The sequence below is a fragment of the Phyllostomus hastatus genome, unplaced genomic scaffold (genome assembly GCF_019186645.2).
Source record: "Phyllostomus hastatus isolate PE091 unplaced genomic scaffold, TTU_PhHast_1.1 phas_scaffold_12, whole genome shotgun sequence".
NCBI lineage: Eukaryota > Metazoa > Chordata > Mammalia > Chiroptera > Phyllostomidae > Phyllostomus > Phyllostomus hastatus.
In genome coordinates this window covers 19308547-19335537 of record NW_025334007.1, presented here as the reverse complement: position 1 = coordinate 19335537, position 26991 = coordinate 19308547, and the positions used below count along the sequence as shown (strand labels likewise).

Here is a 26991-nt window from a genome sequence, read left to right as displayed (position 1 = left end):
GTTTATTTTTCAAGGAGAAGGTGCCCTTGTTCTGGGGACCAGCTGGGCGAACCTGCCTTAGGGTCGTGGCTGTCATTTATCCGACTGGGCCATCCTTCGAAGCTCTTTGAGCTTCACTTTTCTTACATAGACACTGGGGCCCACGTGGGCTGTGGCGAAGGCCCGCGAGGGAGGGGGGTGGTGCGCAGAGCCTGGATCCCACACGCCGCACACGCCACACACCGTGGCAGCCCCAGCCACAAGGCGGCTTGAACGGTTCCCATGTAGGACACCACATTGCAGCCGGGTTGGAAAGCCGCTGGCCTGGGGGACAGAGATGAGGAAGCCCATGGTGTGCGCAGGCGCAGAAGGGGCCGGGCGTGTTGCCTTAAGAGGGAGGAATGAGGGTCTGTATTCAGATTTGTTTGTGTCTCTGTTTGGGGGATGTGGTGGGAATGGGGGCGCTGGGGCCAAGGGTGCGCAATAGATCATTTTATCCTTTTTGCTTTTTGAACCATGTGACTACGTGAACTTTTCAAAGAATTAAATGAAAAAGAAATTGGCACGGGAGAACAGGGTGGTATTATCCATGTGAATTTAAGAAGCGCTTGCTGCTGCTGCTCCTCGGCCCCCCACTGCCCCTTCCTGCATCTAACTCTGTCACTTGCAGGTAAATTTCTCAGGCAAGTTCTTATTCCCTAACTTTAGCTTTGAGTACACTGGGTTTCTAATGGTCATGTTAGCAATTCAATACAGTGTAACGATGTTAATTGTAGGTGGATATTTTCAGTTTGTCACTGTGCATTTGGAATCTCAATATTGTAACAAAAACTTACTGCATACCACATGAGAATTGCCTATCCCATCCTTTTTTGAAACTTTTCTGTTGCCCTTTTTTTTCCCCCTGGGTCTTCGGGAATTTTTGGAAGTGGCAGTTATATTGGGACAGGTGGGCATGCTTGAGCGAAGCCCGTGAAGGTCTGGAATGGGGGAGTTATGGGCTTCCCGGCCCAAGATGACTGGCAGACCTTGCTTGTAGGTCAGAGGCCCGGCCAGGGCCATGTCCCGCTGGTCTGCCGGGCTTCGATCTCCAGGACGGGGCCTGACATTGGGAGAGCAGCTCAGGGGTGATCTGGCTGCAGTGCTCATATTCCCACCCTCCCCTCCATTTTCTTGTGTGCTGAAATGTCCTCTGTGCACACTGGCCGACTTCTAAGAGAGAATTAAAGTTTTTAAAAAGGAGGTGATGCGGTCCCAATAGTAGGTGCTTACAAAGCCCGTTGTACTCATGTATGGAGTTTGATGCACTGCATGTAAGTGATGCAGAGCAAGCATTATGGTGAGTTGCTCAGCATCATGGTGTCCAAAGAACTGCTCTGAGTTTTCTTTGCAACCAGCTGTGCTCGTCTCCTGCAGACCTCACTCTCAGTCCTCGGTTGGCGCTGCACTCCAGTGCAGATGTGCTTGCAGCTGACTGTGGGCGCCCTTTAAAACGCTCAGGTCCACTGGGACCTGGGGTATTGTTTCTATTACACAGGGACCCATTGAAGCATTCTTGACATATGAGAACGACACCATGCTTTGTGTCCTTCTAGTCCAGGGGTGTCCAACGTTTTGGCATCTGTGGGCCACACTGGGAGAAGAAGAGTTGTCTTGGGCCACACACAGTAAATACATTCTGACACATAATCACACACAACAAATCTCATCATGTTTTAGGTAAACTTACGATGTTGTGTTGGGCTGCATTCACAGCCATCCTGGCCTGCATGCAGCCCATGGGCCACAGTTCAGACACCCATGTTAGTCCCTCCTCTGCACCTCTATCTAACTATATGTGCATAAACCTAGACTTTTGTTCTGGGGTTCTACACGAATGGGATTATACTACTAGTGTTTTTACTGTGACTTGCCAGTTTCACCGAACAATATGTCTAGGTGCTCTTTCCACCCTCAGAATGCAGAGAGCTATGGCATGCTGAATAGTTAACGATACTATAGTGTATATTTGAAAGATCCTAAAGAAGTAGATTTTAAAGGGTATCATCACAGGAAAAGCATTTTTGTGTCTATGTGTGGTGATAGATGTTAACAAACTTATTGTGGTGATCATTTTGCAGTATATATATATATGTATCAAATCATGTACACCTGACACGAAAATGGTGTTACATGTCAATTACATGTCAATTTAAAAAAAAGAAGAAAATAGAATCCACAGAGCTGCCACTATTCTTTTTATTTTTATTTATTAAAAAAAGTTTTAAAAATATATTGATTTTCAATGGACAGGGAGAGGGAGACAGACAGACAGACATCGATATGGGAGAGAAACACTGATTGGTTGCCTCCCATTTGTGCCCTGACTGGAGATCGAACCTGCAGCCTTATGGTGTGTGGGACGATGCACCAACCAACTGAGCCATACAGGCAAGGGCTACCACCATTCTTTTTAAAAATGTATTTTTATTGAAGTCAAATTTACATAACAGAATTACTCATTTTAAAGTGAACAATTCCACGACTTTCAGTACAGTCACAGAGTTTTGCAGCTACTCCCTCTGTATAGTTCCCAAACATTTCTTCACTCCAAAAGGAAGCCCCGTACCCGCTAGCAGTCACGCCCCACGCCCCTCCCCCAGCCCCTGAGCGCCAGCAGTGTGCTTTCTGTCTCTGTGGGTTTGCCCGTTCTGGACATTTCATGCAAATGGAATCACACAATGTATGTGGCCATTTTGTGTCGGGCTTCTTTCACTCGGCATCATGTTTTTGAGGTTCATCCACGCTGTAGGGATCTGGTTTTGTGCTTCTGCTTTTGGTTTAATGCAGGGGACACACCATCTTGTGATCCTAACTGAGGGCAGCTGTGCGAACTTTGCCCATGGAAGCAGCCGGCACCCTTTAAGACAAATGAATTGAGGATCAAAGGGAAGACATCAACTTAATTTAGCTTTTAGTTTGTGACTTTGAGAAAGAGAGAACTATAACACATTTCATGTTTCTTTCTGAAATGAGGGACAGGAAGCCAAAAAACGAATGCGTGGTGAGACATGAATGCTGCGATGGAGCATAAAAAAACATTAAGCTCACCTAGGCCTTTTCCTCAAGGAGGAGAGAAGGCAGGCCAGAGGCAAAAGACCTACAGAAAATAGTAACCCACTGAGGGGGGCGGGTCAGCCCTGGAGTCAGGATGGGAGAGTCGGCTCCTACCACCTGCACCGTGCCGCCACGCAAGTCCCTGAATTTCTTGGTGGCTAGATTTCCTCCCATGTACTATGAGAACGACAATGCTTATCATCAGTCGATGAACCAGTTTTTGAGTGCAAACTCTTTCCCAAATGATCATGATGGCCGACCCCAGAGGGCCTTAGGACAAGGTTTTCCGGGAAGCCACCCAGGGGCTCAATCCCGTCTACCGTCTGTTTATGTATAGCCCGCAAGATTTCCACTTTTAAATGCTTGAGTAAGAATCCAGAGAAGAGTAGTAAGTATTTTGTGAAAGTTATGTGAAACTCCAGTTTCAGTGTTGGTAAATAAAGTTTTATTGGAGCACGGCGATGCTCGCGTGCTTATTGTCTGTGGCTGCTTTTGTACTGCAAGGACAAAGTTGAGTCACTGAACAGGGACCCTGTGGCTGCAAAGCTGAAAATATTTACCATCTCGCCTTTTAAGAAAACAGTTGCTGACCCCCGATCTTAGGGAAATACGGGGTCTAATCAAGGTAACCATTGGTCAGTGGGGGTGGGTGGGATGTGGGGTTCAGGATAAGATCCCAGAGGGAAGTCTGACCAACAAGAGAGGAGGGGCTCAGAATCATAAGAGCCAGTGGGGGCGAGGGGGGACCTGTTGTTAGTCAGGGAATCCTCAGGAGAAACTCCTCGCCACCCCCCCAAGGAAAAAAGATGTTGCATGTGTCTAAGACATTCAGGGGAAGTTAGATCACTTAAATAACATGCAAAGTAAGACTACTTTATATAATAAGGCAGGAAAATAACCACTTTTAGAAAGATTTTCATTAAAAATACAGTTCGTTCTGGGGATCTGATTGTGAATATTGGTCGTGTATACGTGACAGCTGCTAAGAGAGTAGATGTTAAGTATCCTCACTGCAAAAAAAATAAATGACAATTATGTGACGTGATGCAAGTGTTAGCTAATTACAGTGGTAATCGTATTGCAACAAATAAGTGTATTAAATCAACACATTGTATTCCTTAAACGTACACAGTGTTGTATGTCAGTTGTATAATTGTATCTCACTAAAGCTAAACAAATACACAGTTAAAATACAAAGTTATGGTTGAATGCTACAAAGAGTTTTAGTTGCTGGGAGAATTTGGGTGTAGGACAATTTGGAACAGGAAATGTGTGTGTGGTGGCTATATTTCGTTCTTGTTCTTTTAGCAGTTGAACTGTGTACCTGAAGAACATGTCTTTAGAGAAGATTTAGATATGCTCTTGGTATGCCCCTATAATGCCCCATTTACAGACGGATGTTTTTCATTATTGTTTAAAGGAAAAGTGGCGGCCAGTTGCTTTTGAACGGTTGGGTGGTTTGGGATCTGAAACGATGCAGCTCCAGCACACAGGGGCCAGCTCCGCGGAGTTTACTGACGTTGTGACTTTTCTTCGGAAGCACTGCGACACCATTTTGTATGCTTCAGGAGGCATCTCAGGGAGGTCGTGCTGTGCTGGCTTTGGCTCAGGTCGCTCCCAAACTGTCATGCCATTAATCTCACTATTAAAAGCCGAGGCACCAGAAATCAAGCCCTCCCCCCTCCAATATTATAAACCTCCAAAATGTCACCATGCAGATGGCATATTGACAAAAATGTCAAGGATTACCAAAAATAGCTTCTTGAGTTCACATGTACTCAGGGGAGAAGTACGGAGTAGCATTTGCATTTTAAGTGCTACCATGGTGGCCAGAACCAATAATTCCTGTTGGAGCAACTCCCAACCCTCAGCTCTATCTCGGGGCTTCAGACATACTTTCAATTTTTAAATAAGAACTCATGTACTTATCATACCTTTGAAATTATTAATAGAGAGAATTCTTTTTCTTCTGCCATGTATCACCCAGCTCCTTTAAAAATATGGATCACTATACAGTTTTATATAAACATGTAACCAATAAAATACTTGTTTTTCCTGAGTCATTGTCAACAACTCAGTTCTAAATCTAGTGCCAGCTCAGTAAATATTTGGAGTCCAAAGTCTGCATTTCCTTCAGATGGGCTAATTTTTATCTTGTTAAGTAAAGTAAAGAAACATATCACTGGCTTTTCATCTGTTTCAGGGTGGCTAGTAGCCACTCTTTCAATGGGTGGAGCGGATGCCATCCCTTTTTGCACCATTCAAAATAATACCCTGGCGTGTCACTTCGGGGACAGATGGCTACTTTTTTTTTTTTTAATCCTTTTTGGAGTTCTAAAACCCTGTGAATTAATCCCAGCCAGGTGGTGGGGTAGGAGCAAGAGCTAACCTTGGGTCCCACCACAGGCAGTCAGTGTCAGCAGAGGGGGGCGGGCGCTGCATAAGCGCAACAGCTCGATGCGCCTGTGTCTTCCTGCTCTTTCACGCGGTCTCCCGTGTTTCAGGGGCGTTTGGTTGCTTTGCCTCTCTCCACCCGGAGCTAAAGAAGGTGCCTCGGCATGTTCCAGAATACTGAAATAAATGAAAATTGGGAAATTTTCTGTGAAGCAGACCAGTGCCGTAATGGTACGACAGACGTATGAGTTACTGGAATTGGTGTTGGGAAGCAGTTGGCTGGTACTGTTGGCAAAGCTGGGAGGTGTTAAGAAGCGGTTGAGTTTTTTTTTTTCCCCTCTTACCAAAAAAGCAGTCCTACATTAGAGTTCCTGTTCTTGTACTAATTAATGGGTTTCCAAGAAACCGAAGTTCAGTTCTTTTTCCCTCCCGTGAAAGTAAAGGTGAGACAGAAGTGTGACCTTTAGGCCATCGGACTTTTGAGTTAGGTCTTACATTTACTGGAAAGAGAGGCTCAAAGGCAGAACTCTCCACAGGCACGAAGGAGAAATTGCTGGAGAGCGCGCGCCCACTGTAGTACAGTTCGTTTCTAAAGGAGCAAAGGAGTACCGCAGCCGGCTTGCTGAGTGGAACGAGGGCTCCCCATCTCTGACCGATATCGGTAAAGCCGGATGGCTGAGCTGCCTCCAGGGACCATCTGCAGTGAACAGAACTGGAGCATCATCGGCTCGAAGCCGCAGGCGCCACTTCTGTTTCAGGCCCGGCCTCGCTCATCAGGCCCCTACAGGACCCACAGACTAAATGGCGCCCGTCAGTAGTCAGGCGTCCTGGTCCTTTCTGCCCAACGACATCTCTAACCATGGGTCGTTAGCCAGCTCAGGGTTCCGTCGTTCTTTCTTTGTTGAGCTGGTCCTGCCTACAGCTTCGCCTACCCCTTTGGCCCTCGTCGTTTCTCATGAAAGTCTGTCAACGTGTGCCCTGACTGGGTATTTGTGACCAGCACGGCATGGTTCCTTGATAACGGGGGACACCTCTCTCATTTGGCTTGTGCTCATCTTTGCGGACTGAACCGTGGGCCCTTCCGTCATTCTGGGAGCGTGATTTTGAATTCACGTAACCTCCTGGTTATGTTGCTCTTGCAGGCCTCATGGCTGGGATTGCCTTCATTGTTGTGAACGTGACACACCTATTTCTGTTGCTCTGCAATGCACAGGTTGTTTTCCAGAGACAGGATGGGGCAGCGTGCCATACTCTTGCCCCTCCTTGCCCGTGGTGCGCGTTGCGTCAGGTAAGTCTCTGAGGTCTCAGCCACAGAAGTGCTCGCATTTTTATAGAAATTTCAGGTTGCACGCTCTCCAGTCCTACACGCATGTAAGATTCACCTGGGGAGCTATATATGTGCATGTGTACACACACCTACATACATACCCCACCCTACCCCCGGAGATTCTGATCAGCAGGGCCCAGGTAGCCCCCTGATATCTGTTTCCCCACATTTTTTATTTCTTGATTTTAGAGAGAGAGAGAGAGAGAGAAAGGAAGGTGGGGGGTGGAGAGAGACAGAGACAGACAGACAGACAGACATTGATTGTTCTACTTGCTGATGCAGTCATTGGTTGAGTCTTGTATGCGCCCTGACTGGGGATTGAACCCGCAACCTTGGTGTATCAGGATGATGCTCTAACCAACTGAGCACCCTACCAGGGGCCTAATTTCCTCCCATCTTTAAAGATTGAGGTAAAATTCAATAACATAAAATGAACCACTAACCATGTGAAATGGTTAATTCAGTGGCATTTAGTGCATTCAGTGTTGTGTAACTACCACCTCCATCTAGTTCCAAAATAGTTTCACCACTGAAAAGAAAAGAAAACCTTGTACCCATTAAGCAGTCACTCCCCATTGCTCCCTCCTCCCAAGCCCCTGGCAACTACCAGTCTGTTCTCCGTCTCTGTGGTTTGCCAACACTGGACATTTCTTACAAGTAGAATCACCGAGTATGTGGTCTTTTGTGCCTAGCGTGTGTTCCAGGTTCGTCCATGTAGTACCGTGGATGAGGATGTATTCCTTTTCATGGCTGAATACCATTTCATTATAGGGTAGATAGCAATTGTTATTTTCTGTTTTTTTTGTTGTTGTTGTTTGCTTTTTAAAAAATGGTCATCCTCTTGGGTGTGAAGTGGCATCTTATTGCATTTTTTAAAAGATTTTATTTATTATTTTTAGAGCGGGAATGGAGGGAGAAAGAGAGAGAGAGAGAAACATCCATGTGCGGTTGCTGGGGGTCATAGCCCGCAACCCAGGCATGTGCCCTGACTGGGAATCGAACCTGTGACACTTTGGTTCGCAGCCCGCGCTCAATCCACTGAGCCATGCCAGCCGGGGCCTTATTGCGGTTTTGATGTGCATTTCCCTGGCGACTAGTGACAGTGGGCATCTATCTTCTGCGCTTGGTGGCCACTTGTAGATCGTGGAGAAATAGCTGTTCAAGTCCTTTGCCCACTTTTGCTTTGGGCGGTTGTCCTTTTTGGTCGTTGATTTTAGGAGTTATTTATATATTCTGGTTACTGTACCCTTTCCAGATGTATGATTTGCAACTGGTGTCCCTTTTTAAAATGTTCCCCTGGTGGGTTTGATTAGCCACCAGGCTTAAGAACCCCTGATCCGGACCAGTGATTCTTGGGGTTTCCTACAAAATGCCAGGGAAGCTTTCCTAAAAAAAACAACCACCAAAAAACCCCCAAATGCAGCTCCTTAGCCTCGGACTGCTCAGGGTGTTCTGCCAAGCCCCTCCTTCACCCCAAAACACAGAATCCGGTACTTCCACAGAGACCTGGCCGGCTGCGGCTCCCTGCTCCCCATTCCCCAGAAAGTACTGTGCAGAGCCTTTGTCAAATGGGCCGTGGCAGCTGTTCATCACGATTGCTTGCGTTACAGGCTGGCCCAGCCTCCCTGAAGTCCCATCAAGACTTGTCATGTTGGCAGGCCTCTCAGGACGTGCCATGTTGTCCGCTGGTTCCCTCTGTGCCCACGGGAAGGGCACCATGGCATTGACGTGTGAGACACTGAGCTCTGCACGCGTTTCTTTTCACGTTCTTCTGATGGAGAGCGCACTGCTCGCCAGAAACATCACTTCAGTCATGCGAGTGTGGTGTGTTGTGGCTTTCTCCTCCGAAGAAAGACACCATCAGCCTACTTCCCCTACTCCAAGTACCCTTAGCTCCAGAGGATGGCTGAGAGGGTAGGATGGCCCTGGGGCTGGTAGGGGAGCTTTCTAGTGAAAGAAGGGCTCACGTGGTAGGTAGCTGGGCATGGGAGCAGGAGAGGGTGGGATCCCCCAGGTTCTCTGCTTCTGGGAGTCTCTTAAGAGAAAAGACCCCGGCAGACCAGGCAGGGCATCCTTTATCACCCCAGTGGGGCCCCTCTGCCCCTGGGCTCCTAAGCGCTGCAGGCCGGCCACATTCCCTGTGCAGACCCCCTGCTCCAGCCCACCACCTGGGTGCCCTCCCCTGTCTCCTGCTGGTCCAAAATGACTTCTCGCACCCACACTTTGGAAACAATGCAGGGATTCCTAAGAACAGATTTTGATGGGTGGGAAGGGAGAATAAAAACATACCATCCAGGGACTCAATTCCATAGAAGTGCACGGGTTTTCTGAAATTTCAAGTCAGGGTGAAGGGTATTGTGGCCTGGGCGGTTTTTGTAGATCATTTCACTTACGGGCTGAATCGTGTCCAACCTTAGAGAAAGAAGGCAGACGAGCCTGCTTCGAATACGCTCCTGGTTGGCTGCGCACCTCATGCTTAGCACGTGCTCCCCGTGCCCGTTTCCAGAATTGGTGGCTGTTTTAGGACCACCACCTCCCTTCCCCGGGCAGGTGTGGCATTCTACCACGTGGACACATACCTTCATGAAGCGCGTTGTGCCCACGGGTCCCACTGGCGCGTTTCTTGCCCCCCACCTTGCCAGGCCATCTGGGGCTTGTCCTCATCTCTCTCGTTTCCCAGAGCCTTCCCTGCCCTTGACAACCAGCAGTGCCATCACTCACCCCCGGGTGGGTGAACCGGTAATTATTTGGTTCCAGTTCCTAAAGATATTTGCAATATTGAAGGTGGAATTCTCGGTTTGAAAAGCAGAGACTGATGGCAGGAACTGACCGTGTGCTCCCCATATATGGTTCCTGGCTGCGCTCACCTGCCGTCTTCCCCTGCCGTGGAGCTGCCGTGCTGCAGGGTGCAGGTGACCGTTTACTCCGGAGCATGAACCCAAACCTCAAGTTATGATCATCTGAAGGACCTTTAAAAACTACTGTTGCTCATGCCCTACCCCAGATCGGGGACGCCCGGCCTCCTGGGCCGACCCCAGTGTCCCCAGCGTGGGAATCCACTGTCTTATGGGACTCCATCTTGTTCACAGTAATAAATGAATATTTGTGGATGATTTCAACCCCTGCATGAAACTCGGGCAGATAAGCCTTGACCTTGGAAACTAGGAATGTTGAAGTTTGTAAAAGGGGAAAGAAAGGTCAGATAGCTATAAAACGCCATTGCATTATTGTTTGGGAGTGTGAGATGGGGACATGGGTGTGATACTTTGCTGACCATAAACATAGTTTACATTAATGTTGACTCGTTTCCTCCTCTGAATTGCCACAGCCCTCTGTCCGTGCCCCTACCATTCAGGGAATTCATCGTGTAGTGGTGATTTGTTGTTTATTTGCTCCCTGGCTGAGCTGAATTCCTTGAGGTTAACTCCTGGCATCTAGCATCTCAAATAGCGTTCCTGCAGCGAATTTCTAAACACACGAATAGCACTTTACAGTTTTCATAGTGCTTCTCCTGGGGCGGGGTCCCCAAGCTCTCTCATCCTCAGCCAAGATCGCATGCCTGAGACTGTGAGCATCATTTCTACCAGGCTGCATGCCTGCCTCCGCTGGGCAGGGGCTCCCTCCCGCACCTTCTGTTTTCCAGGCCGTTCCTCAGGAAGGATTTTGCCACCTCTGCGCCTCACCTTGGGGTGGCGATTGCAGGCTCCAGCGCTCACCAGGGCTGGGCTCCCAACCAAGCGGTCAGATGTCAAAGGTAACAGAGTAGTGGGCACTGGGCAAGCTAGTGAGTGGCCCTGGTCAGCTTTAGCCAGTTCCTGCCTCTGGGGATTATAACCCCTGTGTTCCAGCTCTTCTCAGTGGCAGGAGAGACATCCAGGTGTTTGTAATGAAATCTCCTGCGTTTGAGCATTGGCACCCTGTTGGGGTTTGGGGAGAACATTCCCAGGGCCAGCACGGCAAACCAGAAAGAACACGTCTGGAGGCTGAGATGGCCCTGGGCGGTCTCGGAGTCATGTGCTTCCAGCCCTCGCTGCCTGGCTTGCCCTCCTCTGAGGCAGAGAGGAGCAGGAGCCCAGGAAGCACGCAGTGGTGGCCACCTTTGTCCTTGAGGCTCATGGGAGGAGGAAAAGAGTCCACGCTAGATTCTTTTAGGGTAAACTCCTTTAAAAAAAAATGACTCCTTTTATTTACATAAACAGTCCTGTCCCGCTCTCTGCCTACAATTACTGCTACGTTGGGTGTCTTCATTGGTCTGTTTTGTTTTTGTAAACAAGGGATCCCAAACTTGATCGTATATCAAGCAATTTTTATGGCCATCCTTTCGCCCTGACGAATAACCAAAGCACTTACAAGGTATCACAGTGTATGGGAGTGTTATTAAGCACACTTTAAAAATGATCCCAGGTAGGCCTCCCAAGGATGGGAATTCAATTTAGTTTCTGTTCCATCCATCTGCTGCGCTGGAGCAGAGCTGGGCGTGTATTATAGTAGGTGCTCAGCGCGTAACTATCAGATGATTGTGGCTTTGCGGCACTCTTGTGGATCCCATCCTTATTGTTGGCTACTTGGCTGGTCTCCTTTCTCTTGTTATTGTGCACAGTACCGTGATGCACCCCCTGATCCATTAAGTCTTCACACGTTTTAGATCGTTTTCATAGGTGCACTGCTGACATTTTAGGCTGGGTCATTCTCCGTGGTGGGTCTGTCCTGGGCACTGTGGGGTGTTGAGCAGCATCCCTGGTCTCCCCCCAGCAGATGCCAGGAGCACCTCCCCTCAGCCCTCGGGACGACCGACGATGTCTTCGGACATTGCCGCGCGTCCGCAGGTGGCAAAATGGCTCCTGCTTTGAGAACCACTGTGCTAGTGGGGTTTGTGACCGGAAGGATGCCGATTATGTTTAAGATTTTGAACCTTCAAATACGTGTTGCTTGGGGAAGGTCTTTCAGTGAGCTGCGGTTTGCTGCCTCTCCCTACTCCCCCGTTTCGCCCACTCTCCATCCCATGAGAGACCGTGTCCTCTCCGTGCCCTTGGACTGCGTGCAGCCACGCCGTCTGGTGGGGCACTCCGTGATGAGGGAGGTCCTCGGCATGGCAGCCACTGGCTGCTTGTTTCTTGAGCACTTGAACTGTGGCTGGTGCGGCTGAGGAATGCGCGTTCCGTTTTCCTTCGTTTTAATTCATTTAACTTCAAATAGCTTCATGCAGCTAGTGACTGCCACACGGGCAGTGCAGGAAAATCTCTCTCTGTGGCACCCCAAAACAACCCACTCATTTTCACAGCAGCCCTGCTGAAAATCAAATCACTAGCACATTTGGGGGCAATGTGTCCGTGGTTGGTGCGTGGCTGCTCTTGGGTTTGGCCCCTTCTTTGGCTACCTTCCAGTGTCCCAGTTAGGAAAGCGATCTATGGAAGGGGATCAGCACAGCTGAGACAGAGAGGAACCGGGCCGCCGTCCGGCCCCGTGAGCTTGCCTGGAATGTGTTTGCCTGTGAATCCCGAGGGACCTGCTTTGGGAATTCTGGCTTACAGGGGAGACCTGATACGAGGTGGGAGTCTTCTCTTGACTAATAACATTTGCTTCCTCCTGTTCGAGAGGTTTCCTCCCCACTGGCCTGTGTAGATGGGTTCTTCATCTGTCTGCCCGCCCCTCCATCTAGCCCTCCCTCCCTTTGTCCCGCCACTCTCTTACCCATCCCTACTTCATCCACCCTTCTGTCCACCCGGCCATTCTTGCATCCATCCTCCTGTTCATCCTTTGTTCATCTGTGTGCCTAGCCATCCATCCATCCTTCCGTGGACCCACCCACTGATCCAAATCTTTAATCTGTCCCTGTATCCATCCCTTTGTCCATCTTTCAGTTCATCCCTTCTTCCTTTTATTCATCCCTCCATCAGTGTTTTCCTCTCTCTCTCCTTTCCCTCTGTCCACCCCTTCCTTTCTTTCCTCCCTCCATCTGTCCATTCATCTCTCTGTCACACCATTTCTCCATCCGTTCGAGCCTAGTTCACTCCTGCTGCAGGGTCAGGGCCTGTGTTAGGTACTGGGGAGAGGGGAGGGCAAGACCACTGTAACACTTGACTTAGTGGTGGGCAAAGTCTGGCTGGGGTACCTGAAGACATTTGCCCTTCAGTGAAGATTCAGAGCAGAGCAGAATTTCGAGGGCAGGTTTCCTGGGCTCGTGGCGGGGCAGCCTCTCCAGGGGAAGGGGGCTGTGGGCGCTTGGAGCCCGAAGATGAGTTAACATCATTTCTGGACTCAGAGCATTGTGCCGGGTTTTTGGGGGGTACGAAGACGGGCCTGTGTCCTTGCAGTCTCATTATCTGCAATTGGGTGGCCTGCTCATTATGCCCAAAAGCCAGGCAGGTATGATCCCTTGGGCTTCCTTGGTTTCTGGTCCTTGGAATAACTCCTCGCTTCCTCACGTCTCTCTGCCACCCTGAAGCAGATCTCTGGAACGTGAGGTTTGCTTCAGCGGAAGAACTCACCGTAGAGTCTTGATACAGTGCTCCCTTGGTGTGAGGGACCAGATCATTCTGCGTGGGTAGTTAAGCAGGCCCCATTTACCTTACCACTGCTTTTTCGTGACAGTACTGAACTCTGTGAGATGGCTCAGCCTCCAGGTGACGTGATCTCAGGGATGTGCGTTGATAAGTTTGACAGAACAAATGTCTTGCAGAAAAATAATGAGTTAGGTGTTCGAAGTGTCGCTTTCTGGTTTGGAGGCGGCCGGGTGTTGTGCTTTTGTTTTAATGGGCTGGGGGTGCTGCCCAGCCAGACCCCCGGGCCGGAGCTTCAGGTAGCCATGTGCATCAGCAGGGGGTGGGGGGCAGGCACAGCCACCGGCGTCCTTGCAGGCTCGATTCCACAGGCTCCCTGGTGGGGGTTTTACAGACGTTACGGGACGCCCTGAGTCCAGCCCGGCCGCACCTGGACTGCCTTACTCATTCATTTGTTCTCGCGGCCATGTCTCCGGCCCCGTGGGGGATGCTGTGAGGAAGGCAGCAGCCCCTTGCTCCTGCCTCCTTGGAGAGTCTCAGGGGAGCTGGTGTGGGCAGAAACCTTTATACCCATAACGAGTTACCCTTTGGGCAGGCATGCGTTAGAGCGGGTACACTGCAGAAGACCTCGACTCAGCGCCTCCGTCATGGCCCTTTGAAGGGAAACTATCAGGGTCGTGGACGTATGCACAAGTGGTTACAAGGGATGCTTGTGTTCCCATCACGCTTGCACGGCACACACCTGAGATGGTGATGCACACCTCGCCTTGCTCGGGGGCCGGTGCGTGGCTCCACAACAGCTCAGGGACCTAGGCCCTGTCACTGCGTCCCTGACCCGGGAGTCTTCGGGTGTCATCACTTTCTGCCCACAGCTCCAGCCCCACTCCCTGCTCTCCACTTTCTCTGCCGCGCAGAGATCTTTCTACAAAGCAGATCTGATGATAGCCCCCGCCCTGCCTCCCATTCCCTGATCTTTGTCTGGACAGCCCACGCCTTCGGGGGGTGTGGGGAGGCTTCCTTTTGTCTGGCCACCTGCGCCCTCGCCCCTTGCGTGGGGCCGGGGCAGGTCCGCAGTCCGTCAGTGGCATCCCCTGCCCTTTCTGGGCAGCTCAGAAGTGGCTGTGTCGGTGGGTTTGAGACCTTGACCCCACCGCTGGTGAAACCAGCCCTTCCCCCACCGGAGCTGCGCTCCCTACCTGGTGCCTCTTCCCTTGGGCGGGGAGCTGGAAACAGGCACCCCGAAACTGGACCTGCCGGACTGGCAGCATTTCGCGCATATACGAGGGCAGCATTTTGGGTGTATGTGTAGGCACATTTTTCTAGGGAGGAGATTGACGGCTTATCTCAGGTTCCCAGAGAGATCCAAGACTTGAAAGCACCACTGTCCCTGCAAGCTCTCCTGTCCTGGCACATGGCATTTCTCATGAGCTTGATGGATGACTGAAAGTCTTCAGATGCTCAGGCATTCCCCCTGTGCTTTCGTGCACGGATTCGGTGGGTGATGCGTGCAAAGATGACATCTGTAAAGAGTGGAATTCTCGTGCCAAAAAGAAAACAGATGAAGTGACGGCTAAAAGTTGTTTTTGAGGGGTGGGGGAGGGGGAGGGAATTCATGTAGAAGAGGGCGGGCGATCAAGTCCTCGTGCTCTTGCTGTCGGAAGCCCGACGCAGGGCGCTCTGCAACCGGGTGCAGCACACACGGACAGTTTGATCTTGGCGCTGTTTGCAGAGCCACAGTGAGCTCACAGAGCCCCGAGGACTATGACGTCCCTGCCGCTGTGTGCCGCTTGTCTGAACAGATGGCCAGAACCGTCTGGGTCGCCTCCTCCCGTGATGCCATTTCTAAAGAATGCGGTCGCCTCTTCACTCCCCTTGGCCGGCCCGCTTTCCTCTCCCGTTTCAGCTGACTTGACTTCTTCCGTCAATTGTCACTATTTGTTTCTCTCTCCAGAATCCTTCCTTAAAACCTCCCCTTTCAGTTTTTATGTGTCCTTTCCTGTCCATTATATTCAGTAGTAAGTTAACCAAACCTTTGTAATACTGTTTATTTTGAAGGACTGTGTGGAGACCATCATCCAGTGCTTTGCACACACGAAAAGGCGGCAGTCGTGACTTCCCTACCTGTACCCTCATCGGAGGAATCATCAGAAATTTGTTAGGATGGCAAGGGAGGTACAATATCATTAAAAAGGGAGGAAAATGGTACACGTCTGCTTATTCTTATAGCAGTCGTATGGCACCTTTATTTCTAGTTTTCCTCAGGGATGGTGGTTGCTTGGCTGATTGGCTTTTGGAACCAATTGGTTTTTGCTTGAAATTTCCTCCCTGAGTGCAGTGCAGTGGGAGTACAGAGAGCCTCTGGGTACCCGAGTGGGCTTCTCCTGAGTCTGCACTGCCCACTTTAGTGCCCGGGACCCACCTCTTGGGCGCGCACCCCGAGCCCAGTTTCCTGCTCGGTAAAGGAGGGCTGGGATAACGGGCCCACCTGTTCAAACCGATGAAAGGAAACTCTCCTCGTCTGGGCCTACCTCTTGAAAACCGATTACAGGCAACTCTCCTTGTCTGGCCGAGCACGATGCGGGCTTTGCCCGGGGGCGCTGGGTGTGGCTGCACGCGCTCAGTGCTGTGTGTGAAAGCCGTGCGCCGACCTCTTCGGTGCTGTGTGACTGGACGTGTTCACCTGGAGGCATAGCCCAGAGCGCTGCCTTTCCGAGTGCTGCTGCCTGCTTCCAGCGGGAAGGACATCGTGTTGTGTCCATTCCACATCCCAGAAGCAGTTTCACGACGCCGTGACTTGGGGCTTGTGGGTCAGAATCCCCAGTTGTGTGTGGCAGCCTACTTACAGTGAGTGAGGTGGCAGCGAAGCTAACGATAGTCCCCGAGTTTTCTGATGGGTTTCTTCTCCCGGGTATTTCAGGTGACTGCGCACCCTGAAATCGTTTCCTCCAACTGTAAATGAAGTTCTTACTAGAAACCTCAAAATGGGAGGGGGGTATAAGGGGCCGAAATGGTAATGGAAAAAAAATTCAATTAAGATTAAAACAACAACAACCCAGAAGCCTCAATATGTGTGCATGGGTGCACATGAGCGCATTTTTTACACAGCTCAGTGAAGTGTCATTTACGTACCACAACACTCACCCATCTTTGTGTACTTTGATGAGTTTTAGTAAATGTACATGGCTGGTCAACCATCCCTGTGACTTGGTTTTAGAACATCCCCACCTCCCATCCTCCCTGCCCGCCCCCCCCTCCCACGTCCCCTTCGCAACAACCGCTGACCCGCTCTCTGCCTGCGTGTGTGTTTCGGAACGCCGGCCTTTGTGGCCCCCCCTTGGAAAGGCGGCTTCCAGGAGCCAGGCTCTCCTGGGAGTCATCGTTTCTCCAGCCTCCCTGCCTAGTGGACCGCAGTGGCCGGGCTTCTCCCTGGTGGCCGGCTTCCCGTGGTTGGGGGCCCAGGGAGGAGGACCACGTGGGCCCATCCGGAGAAGGCTGGCTACTGAAGGCTGGTCTGTGTGCAAGGGGGGGCAACTGTGGAGTGTTGGCTGGTCCAGAGCAGACTTGGGGGTCTCCTTGCGAGGGCCCTCCAGCCTGCACTGGCCTCCTGCTCTCACACCGTCCGTCCGGGATACCATTCCTAACTCGACAAGCCTGTGTTTCCTATTGCGCTGGTAAGCAGATCCTGAGCACCTGTTAGTCCCATCCCCAAAGAGGAAGCAATGTATCCGTCACGCTGCGGCCCACTCTCTCACATCCAGCCTCTCAAGCCCCAGATCTGCACACCTGCTCTTGGGCATACATTCTCGCAAGACAGCGCCACCCCAATGCAGCTTCTGAGCTGCCGTAGTTACAGGTTTGGTGGCAGACCCCCCTTGCCGTGGCGCAGGTCGAGTCTGTGGCTCGCCCTGTGTGGCAGCGGAGCACCTACTGGGCAGGTGAGACAGAGCTGCAGGAAAGGCCATTCTTGCCCAGAATTAACCAACACTGGGGGAGATGTGACGTGAGCAGATAACCACTCATGGTTCTACTTGTCGTTTTAATGAATGCGCAGGAGGAGAGAGCAAGTGCTGAGGCCGGCCAGAGAAAGGACCGCTTACTCCCACTGGCATGGCCTGGGCCTGGGCAGAGGGAATCCGGGCCACGTCCGGGAAGATGCCTAAGGATCTGAACATGAATTGGGGGGCGGGGAAAGCATGGCAGAGGGAGAGAGTAGTCCCCTTTGGGCCACAGTGGGTTTCGCAGGTTGCTGGGAATACAGAGGGACCGAAGGGGGTGGGGCGGGAAGCTGAGACTCCCCTGCGTAAGGTTTTATGGTCTTAGAAACTTGACTCTTTAAGGTTCCCACCAGGGGCTTGTGGAAGATGGTTCTCAGGCCAGACAATTCTTAAATGCTCTTAGCCTCAGCTCGTGGGTTTTGCCGTGACCCTTCATAGAGTCAATTGTGGAGCTGCACGAGGCCCCCGAGCTGTGCTGCCCGGCGCAGGCGGCGCCGCCACGTGGGCGACCGAAAACCTGCGTCGTGGGGAGCCTGGACTGGGATGAGATCTCAGTGTAAAACACACAGCAGAGTTCAAGGGTTTCGTACCAAAAAAGGATGCCAAATATCCTGTTTATAGTTTTATAATCATTGCATGTTGATAGTGCTTTTAATATATTGGGTCTAATAAAATATGTTATTAAACTTAATTTCTCTGGTTTCTTTTACTCTCTAAACTGTGGCTACTGGAAGTTTTTGAAATAACTGTGTGACTCTTACTGTATTTTTTATTAGATAATGCTGCCCTGGAAAATCCTCTTTACCAACTGGGCCCAAGTGTGTCTTGATTTTACCCTAAGTTGTATCGTTAGAGCTTCTATGCGGAAATGAGCAGTGTTCTTAGGACTGTGTACTTGATGGGCTTGATGCGAAGTTCTTTTTCTGTTCTTTTTGTGACAGAGGGACCCTGCTGGGTGACGTGCATTAGGATGTCAACACATGAATTTGGGGGCACACAAACATCCAGACCCTAGTGGCCGTCCCCTGCTGGCTTGCCTGACTTGGGGCATGGAGGGTCCTGCAAGAAGGGGACAGGTCAGGAAGGGGTGTGCATTACCCCTGTCCCCCAGCCCATTGGCCAGAGCCCGGTCTCATGGCTCCACCCAGCTGTCCAGGACGTGGGGAGATGTGCTATTTCGGTGTGCCCACGAGGAAAATGAAGGAGGGGTTTGGCGGAATTGTTGCATTGTTGCTCCTCCATTGCTTTGGCGGAACGAATGCTAACTTAGCAGGGGCAGCCTTTAAATATCAGCTCAACCCGATGGGGCACGGCTGTTCTGTTGTGACTATGAAAAGATGCCTTTGGCATGGTCTGAAGTGGAGTGCTGTGACCTGCTTAATATCCCCGTGCAAATATCGGCAGCATTGACCTTCTAACTCAGGTGAATTGATGGTGAACAGACTCTGCCATCTGTCTCCCTTCGGGCTAGTCAGTCCGTGTCTCCACTGTGAAAAGCTGTGCCCCTCGGAATGTGCTGGCCCCTGGCTCTGCGTGCGGAAGTTCAGGAAGACAAATGCTCCCGTAAATGGTGTTTTGTTCTGAGGAATGACACCTGGGAGAAGCCAGGTGAGGTGTACCTGGTTGAGGCATAAAGGCTAGTGGTAAAACCTGTTGATACTAAAGCAGCGAGTCTGCTGGTGGACCTTTTTTTTTTTTTTTTGAAATGAAGCTATGGAGACTGGAGGTCTCCCACAAATGCAGTTTTGGGCTAATTGGGGAAAGGGATTCACCCGCATCCTATTCTCAGTGATCATTTGTCTTGTGGCTACACTGCCATTCATAAAACCTCCATGTCTTTTCTTTCCTGGAGATGTCTTTGAGGAGCCGTTTGCTCTTCAGATTAGTCTGGAAATCTGTCCATGAACCGTAACTGTTAGCTTTCTCTTGAAGTTGATGAAAAGACTGATGACGTATCATTTATTTTTTATTCTCAAGAAGACTTAATCTTTTCACACAGAAATCATGAATGTAATTCAAGAATGGTTGTAAAACTCTTAGCACTAGAATCGGGCCCCTCGTGCTGCATTAACACACTGAAATGTCAGTTGCAGTGCTTCGACTGAGTTCTAGGTGTGGTTACTCTTTAGCCGAAATTCTAGAATGGGACTCGATGACAATTGCCAGTCAATATGTTCTTCCAAATAAATATGTGGAGTTCAAATGTAAATGTCGTGATCACTCGAGTGACTTTTCAAGATGAATGTGGTAGGTTTGTGATACATTCACTGCTCTTTTAACCTTGACAGAGAAATGAGGAATCTTTCTAAAAGAGCTTCTCAGTGATTATTTTGCACTTAAAGGTGAGATCGTATGGTATTTGTCTTTCACTGCCTGGCTTATTTCACTTAGCATAATGCAAACAAGCAAGCAAAATAGAACCAGAGACATTGAACTTAAGAACAATCCCGACAGTGACCAGAGGGGAGGTGCGAGGGGACAATGGGGATGAAGAGGGGAAGGGTTTTCAGGAACAACCATAAAGGACACACGGACAATACCAAGGGGGGTGGGATCAGGGGAGGGAGGTGGGATGGCTGGGGTGGGGAGGAGTGATGGGGGTGGTAAATGCAGACAACCGTACTTGAACAACGATAAAATAATTAAAAAAAATTAGAGAGCTTCTCAACTTTGTTTCTGGGAGGTGATTATCGTCTCTGGGAATATGCTGGAAGTCCTGGACTGTGCTCGTCTGTTTCAGTGCGACTTTAGGGGGAGTTCAGGGACCCTGGCCGTCGAGTGTCGACGCCAGGTCACTGGAGTTGGGAAAGCACGGCACACGGGGCCTGAGTCACCGCGTGGTGTCCATGTTCTGGCGGGCTCGGGAGCTCAGTGGGAGCCGGGCGTGTTCGAGAAGGTGAAGGAAGTCTTTACTACTTCTCGAAGGTGGGTCTGGGACTGAAATTGTAAATGAAGAAGATCCTCTGTGAGTAGAACACGTAGGACGTGGAAAGACAAAAGTCATCTTGTTCCAGGAAACTGGAGAGGGTAGCCCACTTGCCGCAGGGCTGTTCTGGCCTTTGTGTGTGATAAAGAAAATGTGTTAGGAATCCCTGTTCATACTTTTGTCTCTGCTCCCATTATCTGCTGCCCACCTCTGATTTTGCGCAGTTTGATGTAGCCGATGCCAAGTGTTCCAGGCCCCTGAGCCTGGCCAGCAGGATGAGCGTGGTCTTCGAGGCGCCGTGCTGCCACCTGCTCTGCCCAGCCTCTGGCCCTGCGGTGTCCCCAGCGGCTGTCCGCGGTTGGCAGAATGATGGCCTCCCGAGGTGTCTGTGTCCTGATTAGGACTAGAACTGGTAAAGATGTTACCTTATGTGGCAGAAGGGACTTTGCAGATGTGACTAACTAAAGGATCTTATAATGGGCAGATTATTCTGAATTAGTCAGGGGGCACCCAGTGCAATCACAAGGGTGTTTGTAAGTGGAAGAGGGAGGCAGAGGAGGAAGCAGAGACAACAAGGCCTCCTGAGGAAGACTCAGCCGCCAGTGGCTGGCTTCGGAGGCCGAGGGAGCTGCTGTGGATGGTAGGCAGTCTTTCAAAAGCTGGACTGGACAAGGGAATGGATTCCCCTCTGCAGCGTCGGAAAGGAACACGGCCTTATTGACTCTTCGGTTTAAGTTCAGAGAAACCAACCCAAACTTCAGATCTTTGGAACTGTAAGATAATAAGTCCGTGTTGCTTCAAGCCACCAAGGTTGTGGTCCTCTGTTAATAAGCAGCAAAAGGAAACTCATACAGTGTGAAGCAAGTGTACTAGGGGAATGAGAAGGAGGCGGGAGGTGGAGGGGACGGAGCTGGTTTCTGCAGAAACTGAAGAGGCCGTCGCAGCTAACGTGACCCTGTGAGGTTTGTCTGACCATCCCCATTGTCAAGATCAGGAAACCGGGCTCTTTGGGAGCTGGCACAGACTGCAGTGGCCCCGGGCTGCTTCTAAAAGAGCCGTGCAGGATGCACCGCGCAAAAGGGAATGAAAAGAAGTCCAGTGTTGTTGGTGCCACCCGGCCTTCTCTCCCTTCTTGTGGACCGACTCTGGGAAACATCCAACATGTATCCCTCTTCTGTGCTGGGGCCAGGAATGGGAATATCTCTGAGTGGGGGTTGGAGCAGGGACAGGGGGCGTCTCTCCCGGTGGAGGCTGCTCAGACGGGGAGACAGAACAAGGAGACCAGTGAGAGCCGGCCCCGGGACCTTGAGATACAATGTTAGAGCACACTTTGAGGCGTGGGAACAGCGGGCACCCCGCTTATCACTTCATTGCTCACCATGTTTTTCCAACTCCTCCACATTCTGAAAATGCTATTAAACTTACACTGTACTCCCTACCAGCTTGTTCCTTGAAAGTAAAGCATGCTCGTGCTGTATGGATCTGTTTTGAGCCTTTGAACAAATGCGTTAAAGGCATCCCCAGAGGGCGATGAGAAAGACCACCCCTTACCTCGCGGGTAGGTGTGTGTGCTGATGATGGTCAAGCACCTTGGCAGTACACATCAAGTGTTTACCGTAAGCTCCTGTCTGTTCCTTACAATAAAGGGCAGAAAACTGGAACATGCCTAGATAGAGGACTTGAGGTGCCTGGTAAATAAATTATGGTTTACCGCACCCAATGGAAGATTCCAATGCGCTAGAAAGGGGTGCTAACAAAGAGTTAAAGAGCCCGAAGAAATATGCAAACAAAAGAAATCAGTGTATGAAATTGTATCTAGCATGATATCAGCTGTGGAAAAATGTGGGGAGCAGGAGGAGAGAAAATAAGCAGGGCTTCTGGATTATAGGTGACTTCATGGCCTCTCCTTTGTACTTGACTGTCTGGATTTTTCACATTACATTTGAGATATGGTTAAAGGAGCTTCATATCTTTGACTTCATAAATTTACTTCTGGGACTCTTTCAAAAAATAATTGTAAATACAGATTATGAGCTTCACACACAGAGATGTTCCTTTCATTTGTAGCTTTAAAATCTGAGATATAGTTCGCATATACCATGACATGCACCATTTAAAGCGTACAGTTTTTTAAAAAAGGTTTTATTTATTTATTTTTAGAGAGGGGGAGGGAGGGAGAAAGAGGGGGAGGGAAACATCCATGTGTGGTTGACTGGGGACCTGGCCTGCAACCCAGGCATGTGCCCTGACTGGGAATCGAACCGCAACCCTTTGCTTGGAAGCCCATGCTCAATCCACTGAGCTACGCCAGCCAGGGCTGTACAGTTTGTTTTTAGTATATTCACGAAGTGGTGTGACCATCACCACTATCTAGTTCTAGAACTTTTTATCTCCCCCAGAGGAAGCCCCGTCCCCATTAGTAGTCACTCCCATCCCTTTCCCCCCAGCCCCCGGCAGCACTGGTCTACTACCCGGCTATAGATTTGCCTGTTTTGGACATTTCTTATAGATAGGACCACACACATGTGGCCTTCTGTCTCTGGCTGCTTGAACTCAGCACCATGACTTCAAGGTCCATCCGTGTTATAGCCTGTGTCAGTACTTTATCCTTTTTAATGGCTGAATAACATTCCATTGTATGGATAGACCAGGTTTTACATATGCATTTATCACTGGCCAGCCCAGTTGTTTTCACCTTTTGGCTGTTGTGAGTAATGCTGTTGTGGACATTTTTGTGTGTGCGTGTGGGCATGCGTCCATTTCTTTTGGGTCTACACCTAGGCGTAGAATTGCTGCGTCATATGGAAGCTGTTTAACTGTTTAAGAAATTGCTGCCCCGGCTGGTGTGGCTCAGTGGAGTGAGTGCTGGCCTGTGAAGCAAAGGGTTGCAAAGGGTGAACTTAGAATATTTTCATAAGAGTTCTGAATTGCAGAGTGAGTGAGGCAGGCTCAGCAGTACTGTGAGGTCACTCTCCCACCTGCGTCTGCGAGTTCAATGAGGTCACGGATGCAAACATGCTTAGACGCTGCCTGCGACTGGGCACTTTTCTCTAGGCTTATTCGTGAATCTAGGATAGCGGAGGTGTGCTCAGGACTCAGCTCATCTTAGAGTAGCGTTGTCTTTGTTGTGGTTTTGTCCCATCTATGACTTGAATCACACACAAAATCCTGCTGTTACCTGCTTGACTTGGAACCAGACCACCGGCACAGGGTCCCTGACCCGTAAAGGAATTGTGCTGTGGACGTTGTGTTGTGGGACGGGACCGGCACATGAAAGGCCCGTGTGATGTTGTGGGGCTTTGAGTGCATCGCATGTGGGAGGATGCCCATGGTGACTTTTACCTTTGCATGTTTCTGTTTTGATACAGGCTCTAATTTAATTTCTTAAACCTATATGTTTAAAATGGAGACGAATTCCAATCAGTGCCTTTCTGATGGTGCTCATCAATTTCTAAATGCTACTGGGAGAGGCAAAGCCTTGTTGGCGGACCAGTTTAGGAGACTAACATGTTCAGAATTTATAGTGGTCTTGTGGGGCTTGGCCGTGGTTGTGGCCTCTCACTTTCCTGGGGCCAGGGACACAAACAGAGGATGTGGGAGGAGTGAGTGAGTAAAATTTAGGTTATCGGCTTCCCATGCATGTCAGTCCGTGCATTTATGGAGACTACCGAGTAGATAGCTGCCCAGACTCAGACAATTGCAGGTGTGGCCCGTTTTATACAAGAGCTGTCTTGTCAATCAGTGTGATGGTGAGGTGTGGGGAGGGGGAGTTCTACTGAAAGAAGCCCATCTGGAAACCTTTCCTTTACCTCTCTGTGTCAAACCAAGCTTTTAAATTAGCGTTACTTCAAGGAGAGAGGTCTGTAGACAACTTGCTTTTGTTGTTCTTCTCCAGAAAACAAGAAGGCCCCTTTCTGATCTTGATTCCCACTGCGCCAGGCACCCAGGCAGCAGTCAGTAGGCATCTCCTTGTATTGTTACCGCGCGTGCTTGGATTTTTGTGCTCGGTCAACTGTTGTGTTTCACTCCTTAACTCATGACCACCGGCCGTAGAAACATTACATTTTAGCTAGATCGCAGCTGCAATGTATGGCAATGGGGAGGGGGGACCTTTCGCAGGAATGGAGAACAAAGCGGGGCTGCTGTGCTGTTGCTGTGGAAGAGCCGCATTCCGCTGTCACCACCTCATTACACTTTACATGCGCTGCCTGGAAGAAGGTGCCTGTCTGACCTGTTCTGTAATGTTTGATATGCTCTTGCTGGTATTTAAAGTTGCACTATGAGACAGCAGTGACTTTAACTGTGAGTGTACTGATATTGTTATTGATTATTACTTAGGCAAAGGCAGTGATTTAATTTTCCAAAAGTTGGGGCCAAGACCAGTCAATGAAATAACACAGCATTTCGTATTAAAACCTGATTCTGGAGTTGACTCAGCAAACTTACACAAAATTGACCTGATCTTCAACTTTGCTCTTGTCATTTTATTTTGCAGGATAACAAAGCCACTAACCTTTGCTGATTGTGTTGGAGATGAACTCCCTTTAGGATGGGAAACTGTATATGATAAACAAATTGGAATTTATTACATGGACCACATAAATAGTAAGTAGAATGCCACATTTGAGTTATTATAAGTGAGTGAGTTTTCATGTTGATCTCAAAGATGCTAAAAACTCTTTTTGTAGAGCAAAATGATCTTGACTGCCCAGTGCATCATTAAACTGGATTTTATAAATGTAATCTGAAGTTTTCATTAGCTGACTCCTTAAAAAAAATGAAGCAGTTATGTAGCTGCTTTGCGTGTATGCTGCTGAGGACGGTCTGATGTATGTTTAATGGAGGGTCATAATATCTAACATAAGGAATATCTTTTCCAGACAGTTTGGACCTAGAAATACCTCTCATAAATGAAAAGGTTGGTTATCACGAAGTGGAGGCTTACACATTCTTGGAATAATTAACTGCCCAAGCGGTTACCCTAACTTCATTTTGGCTTGTACGTGTAACTGGAATCCATCAAACCTTTTTGATCTCCGAGAAGGGAGGGAATGGTGTCAAGACTACGGCTAAAACAGCGGGTCCCTGACCACACCCGCCTGCTCTGTAGGGCTCTTCAGAGCAGTGGTTCTTACCAGGGCTTATTTTGCCTTCCGGGGACACTAGGTAATATCTGGTAATAGTCAATTGTCACACACGGCAGAGGGGCCTCTAGGAGTCTGGCGGGGAGGGGCCAGGTACGCTGCCGAACCTGCAGTGCACAGCACGGGATGGCCCCACGGGGGAATGTGCCCACCCCAGATGTCAGGGTGCGGCGAGGGCGACACGCCTTGCCTCGCAGGCCCCATTTCATTCTAGATCTGTTCTCCACCGCTGACTCATTGCGGTGTTTCTGTCATTGTCCTTTTTACTAGCAGGGACATAAAGCATGGCTTCCCCTAACTGCGTTTTCTGTCCTCTGGTGTGTTAAGTGCGGGGCAGGCCGGAGAGCCCAATGATGCCCCATGCCCTCACATGAGTGACTTCGAAGCTCTTCCCTCACTCTAGTCCCGTGGCTAGTCCCAGTCCCCCTAGTGTGACTGGCCCAGGTTGGTGCCTTGAGGGTCAACTGCTTCATTGTCACTTGCCAAGTCACCCTGTGAATGGCAAACGTGAGTGGCGGTCATGTACTTCACAGAGTGGCCCTCCTGATATTTAATCTGAAACTCACACAGAATAATATTGAATGTAAACTGCAGTTGAAAAACAAAACAAAACAAAACATAGGGGTTTAGATACACATCATTCTCTGAGGATAATACTGTTGTCCACCTGATCTGGATTAGATAGTTAAATAATAAAGAAACACACTCATTTGTCACATTAAAAACTTAAAACTATTAATATGCATGGTGTTTATTCAAAGGATGCAAAACTGGTCTAATCTAGAGAATTACTAGTTCAAGCATAACTTCTTCAGTTACAATGGAAGAACAAGAAATGAGTTGTAGAAATTCTTAGTATTAATCTTAAATGCACATTTTTAATGAACAAGTTTTTTTAGTCATGACTTTCTCTTTCCCTTTTATGTTTGTTCTAGTTCTATTTATTAAAATTTAATTTTATGTTCATTGAATCAGATAATAAAAAATTTGAGCTAAAAAAAAAAAAAGAAACCTGAATGGCCAGGCTTCCCATGTCAGCCCTGGGGCCGTGCCATTTCTCATATGTGGCACCTGGCCTCGCGCTCTGGTGTAGCGCTTACCCAAAGATTGGGCACTCGGCATGGCTACTGCCCGGCCTGCCAGGCAGGAATCCGGGTGGCAAGAGGGCTTCTAGGTGGATTCACCACCCCGGGTGACCCGCTAGTGTGTCTTTGAGGTGTCTGGCCACCTGGGCTTGCTTTCCCAGCTGCTGGTGGGAGCACCCACAGTTGAGGGCCGCTCCTACGGGGGAGGGTAGTTCCCATAGGGGAGGGCCACTCCCACAGGCGAAGGCAGCTTGCACAGGTGAAAGCAGCTCCTACAGGTGAGGGCAGTTCCCACAGGGGAGAGCCCCTCCCACCAGTGAGGGCCGTTCTCACAGGGAAGGGCCACGCCCACAGGGGAGAGCCCCGCCCACAGGGGAGGGCAGTTCCCACAGGTGCAGGCCACTCCCACAGGTGCGGGCTGCTCGGCCTGGTCGCTGTGTTCTGGGCCTGCGCACCACAGAGCTTCAGCTCCAAGCTTTCCGCCTCTAGGGCCCAGGTGGTGTGACTGAGCGGCAAAGGCATCCGCCTTGCACAACCTTTCTGGA

At 49.8% G+C, this 26991-nt stretch overlaps 1 protein-coding gene across 6 annotated transcripts in view; it reads left to right on the top strand.

Moving 5' to 3' along the window:
• WWC3 (WWC family member 3) overlaps nt 1-26991 on the top strand; it is a 99441-nt gene that overhangs the window by 9180 nt on the left and 63270 nt on the right. For all 6 annotated transcript variants that reach the window (XM_045855915.1, XM_045855914.1, XM_045855912.1 and 3 more), the window contains exon 2: nt 24713-24822. In XM_045855915.1, coding sequence (XP_045711871.1) covers nt 24713-24822 — 110 coding nt within the window. The remainder of the gene's footprint in view (nt 1-24712; nt 24823-26991) is intronic.